Source organism: Pteropus alecto, unplaced genomic scaffold, assembly GCF_000325575.1.
Source record: "Pteropus alecto unplaced genomic scaffold, ASM32557v1 scaffold48, whole genome shotgun sequence".
In the NCBI taxonomy this organism is placed as follows: domain Eukaryota; kingdom Metazoa; phylum Chordata; class Mammalia; order Chiroptera; family Pteropodidae; genus Pteropus; species Pteropus alecto.
The window spans coordinates 1,090,369-1,091,266 of record NW_006442110.1 but is presented as its reverse complement, the minus strand read 5'-3'; the positions used below and the strand labels follow the sequence as shown (position 1 = coordinate 1,091,266).

At 66.1% G+C, this 898-nt stretch overlaps 1 protein-coding gene across 1 annotated transcript in view; it reads right to left on the bottom strand.

Moving 5' to 3' along the window:
• The window catches only part of PRKAG2 (protein kinase AMP-activated non-catalytic subunit gamma 2), a 186,452-nt gene extending 185,686 nt beyond the window's left edge, over positions 1–766 (bottom strand). The window contains exon 1 of the mRNA XM_006920611.3: positions 97–766. Within this exon, the coding sequence (XP_006920673.1) occupies positions 97–210 (114 nt within the window). The 5' untranslated portion in view covers positions 211–766. The remainder of the gene's footprint in view (positions 1–96) is intronic.
• Between the last annotated feature and the right edge of the window lie 132 nt (positions 767–898).

The following is an 898-nucleotide window of genomic DNA, read 5'->3' as shown; positions in this document are numbered from 1 at the left end:
GCCTGTCCCTCTCCCTCTCCCGCGAGCGGCCCGAAGTGACAGCAGGGGCACGCGCCGCGAGGGCGGGCAGCCGGGGACCGCGGTGCGGGGACTCACCGGAATGTGCACTCGCAGCGGTCGCCTCTTCTGGCTGGGATTTTTCTTGCCGTTGCTCCCGCCGGGGCTGCAAACATCCTTCTTCTTCTTGGTGTCCATGGCCGCGCTTCCCATAACTTTAACCAGAAGTTAATTCCGGGTGACTCGTTCCTGGAATACGGTCCCCTCCTCCCTAGTCCGGCCCCTGCTGTCGGCCTGGAGCCGCGTGCTCGTTATTACTGTCCTGCCCCCTGAAGACACCGCGTGGGGACTTCCGCGGGGAGGGTGGAGCAGGTACCGCGGGCCGCCGCCCGGCGCCCAGGAGGGATGGCGGCCGGTGCGAACGCCAAGCTCGTGCCCTCTCCCTCCTACGGGCTCAACAGATGCCAAATCAAAGCCACAGGCTGTCCTGGCTCCGGTCTCTCTCCGGGTCACGCGTGGCAGAGGTCTCCAGCTGGGTGACAAAGTTTTCTTCCTTTTGCAAAGCGAAGCAACATCTTCCACCCCCGTCGGCTCCTCCCACAGGTCCCCAGAGGTGATCTGCAAGGCAGGTGCAATTAAAAGCAGGGATTTGGAAAACGAGCCTCCGGTGCCCGTGCCGAAGCGGAAACTCGGGCGCGCCTGGGCGCGTATATAAATGCCGTCCTCGGCCGCAGAATAAGCTAGCCGGAGCCTGGAACGGGGGCCGTCCTCCCTGGCGAGGGAGGGAGGGAGGGACCAGGGGAAGAGGAGGCGCAAACGCGGCGCTGCTCGCAGCTGGGCTGCACCCCGGCGGCGGGCACAAGTTCTGGCGCGGCTCGCGCGGCCCTGCGGGCAGAGGGGG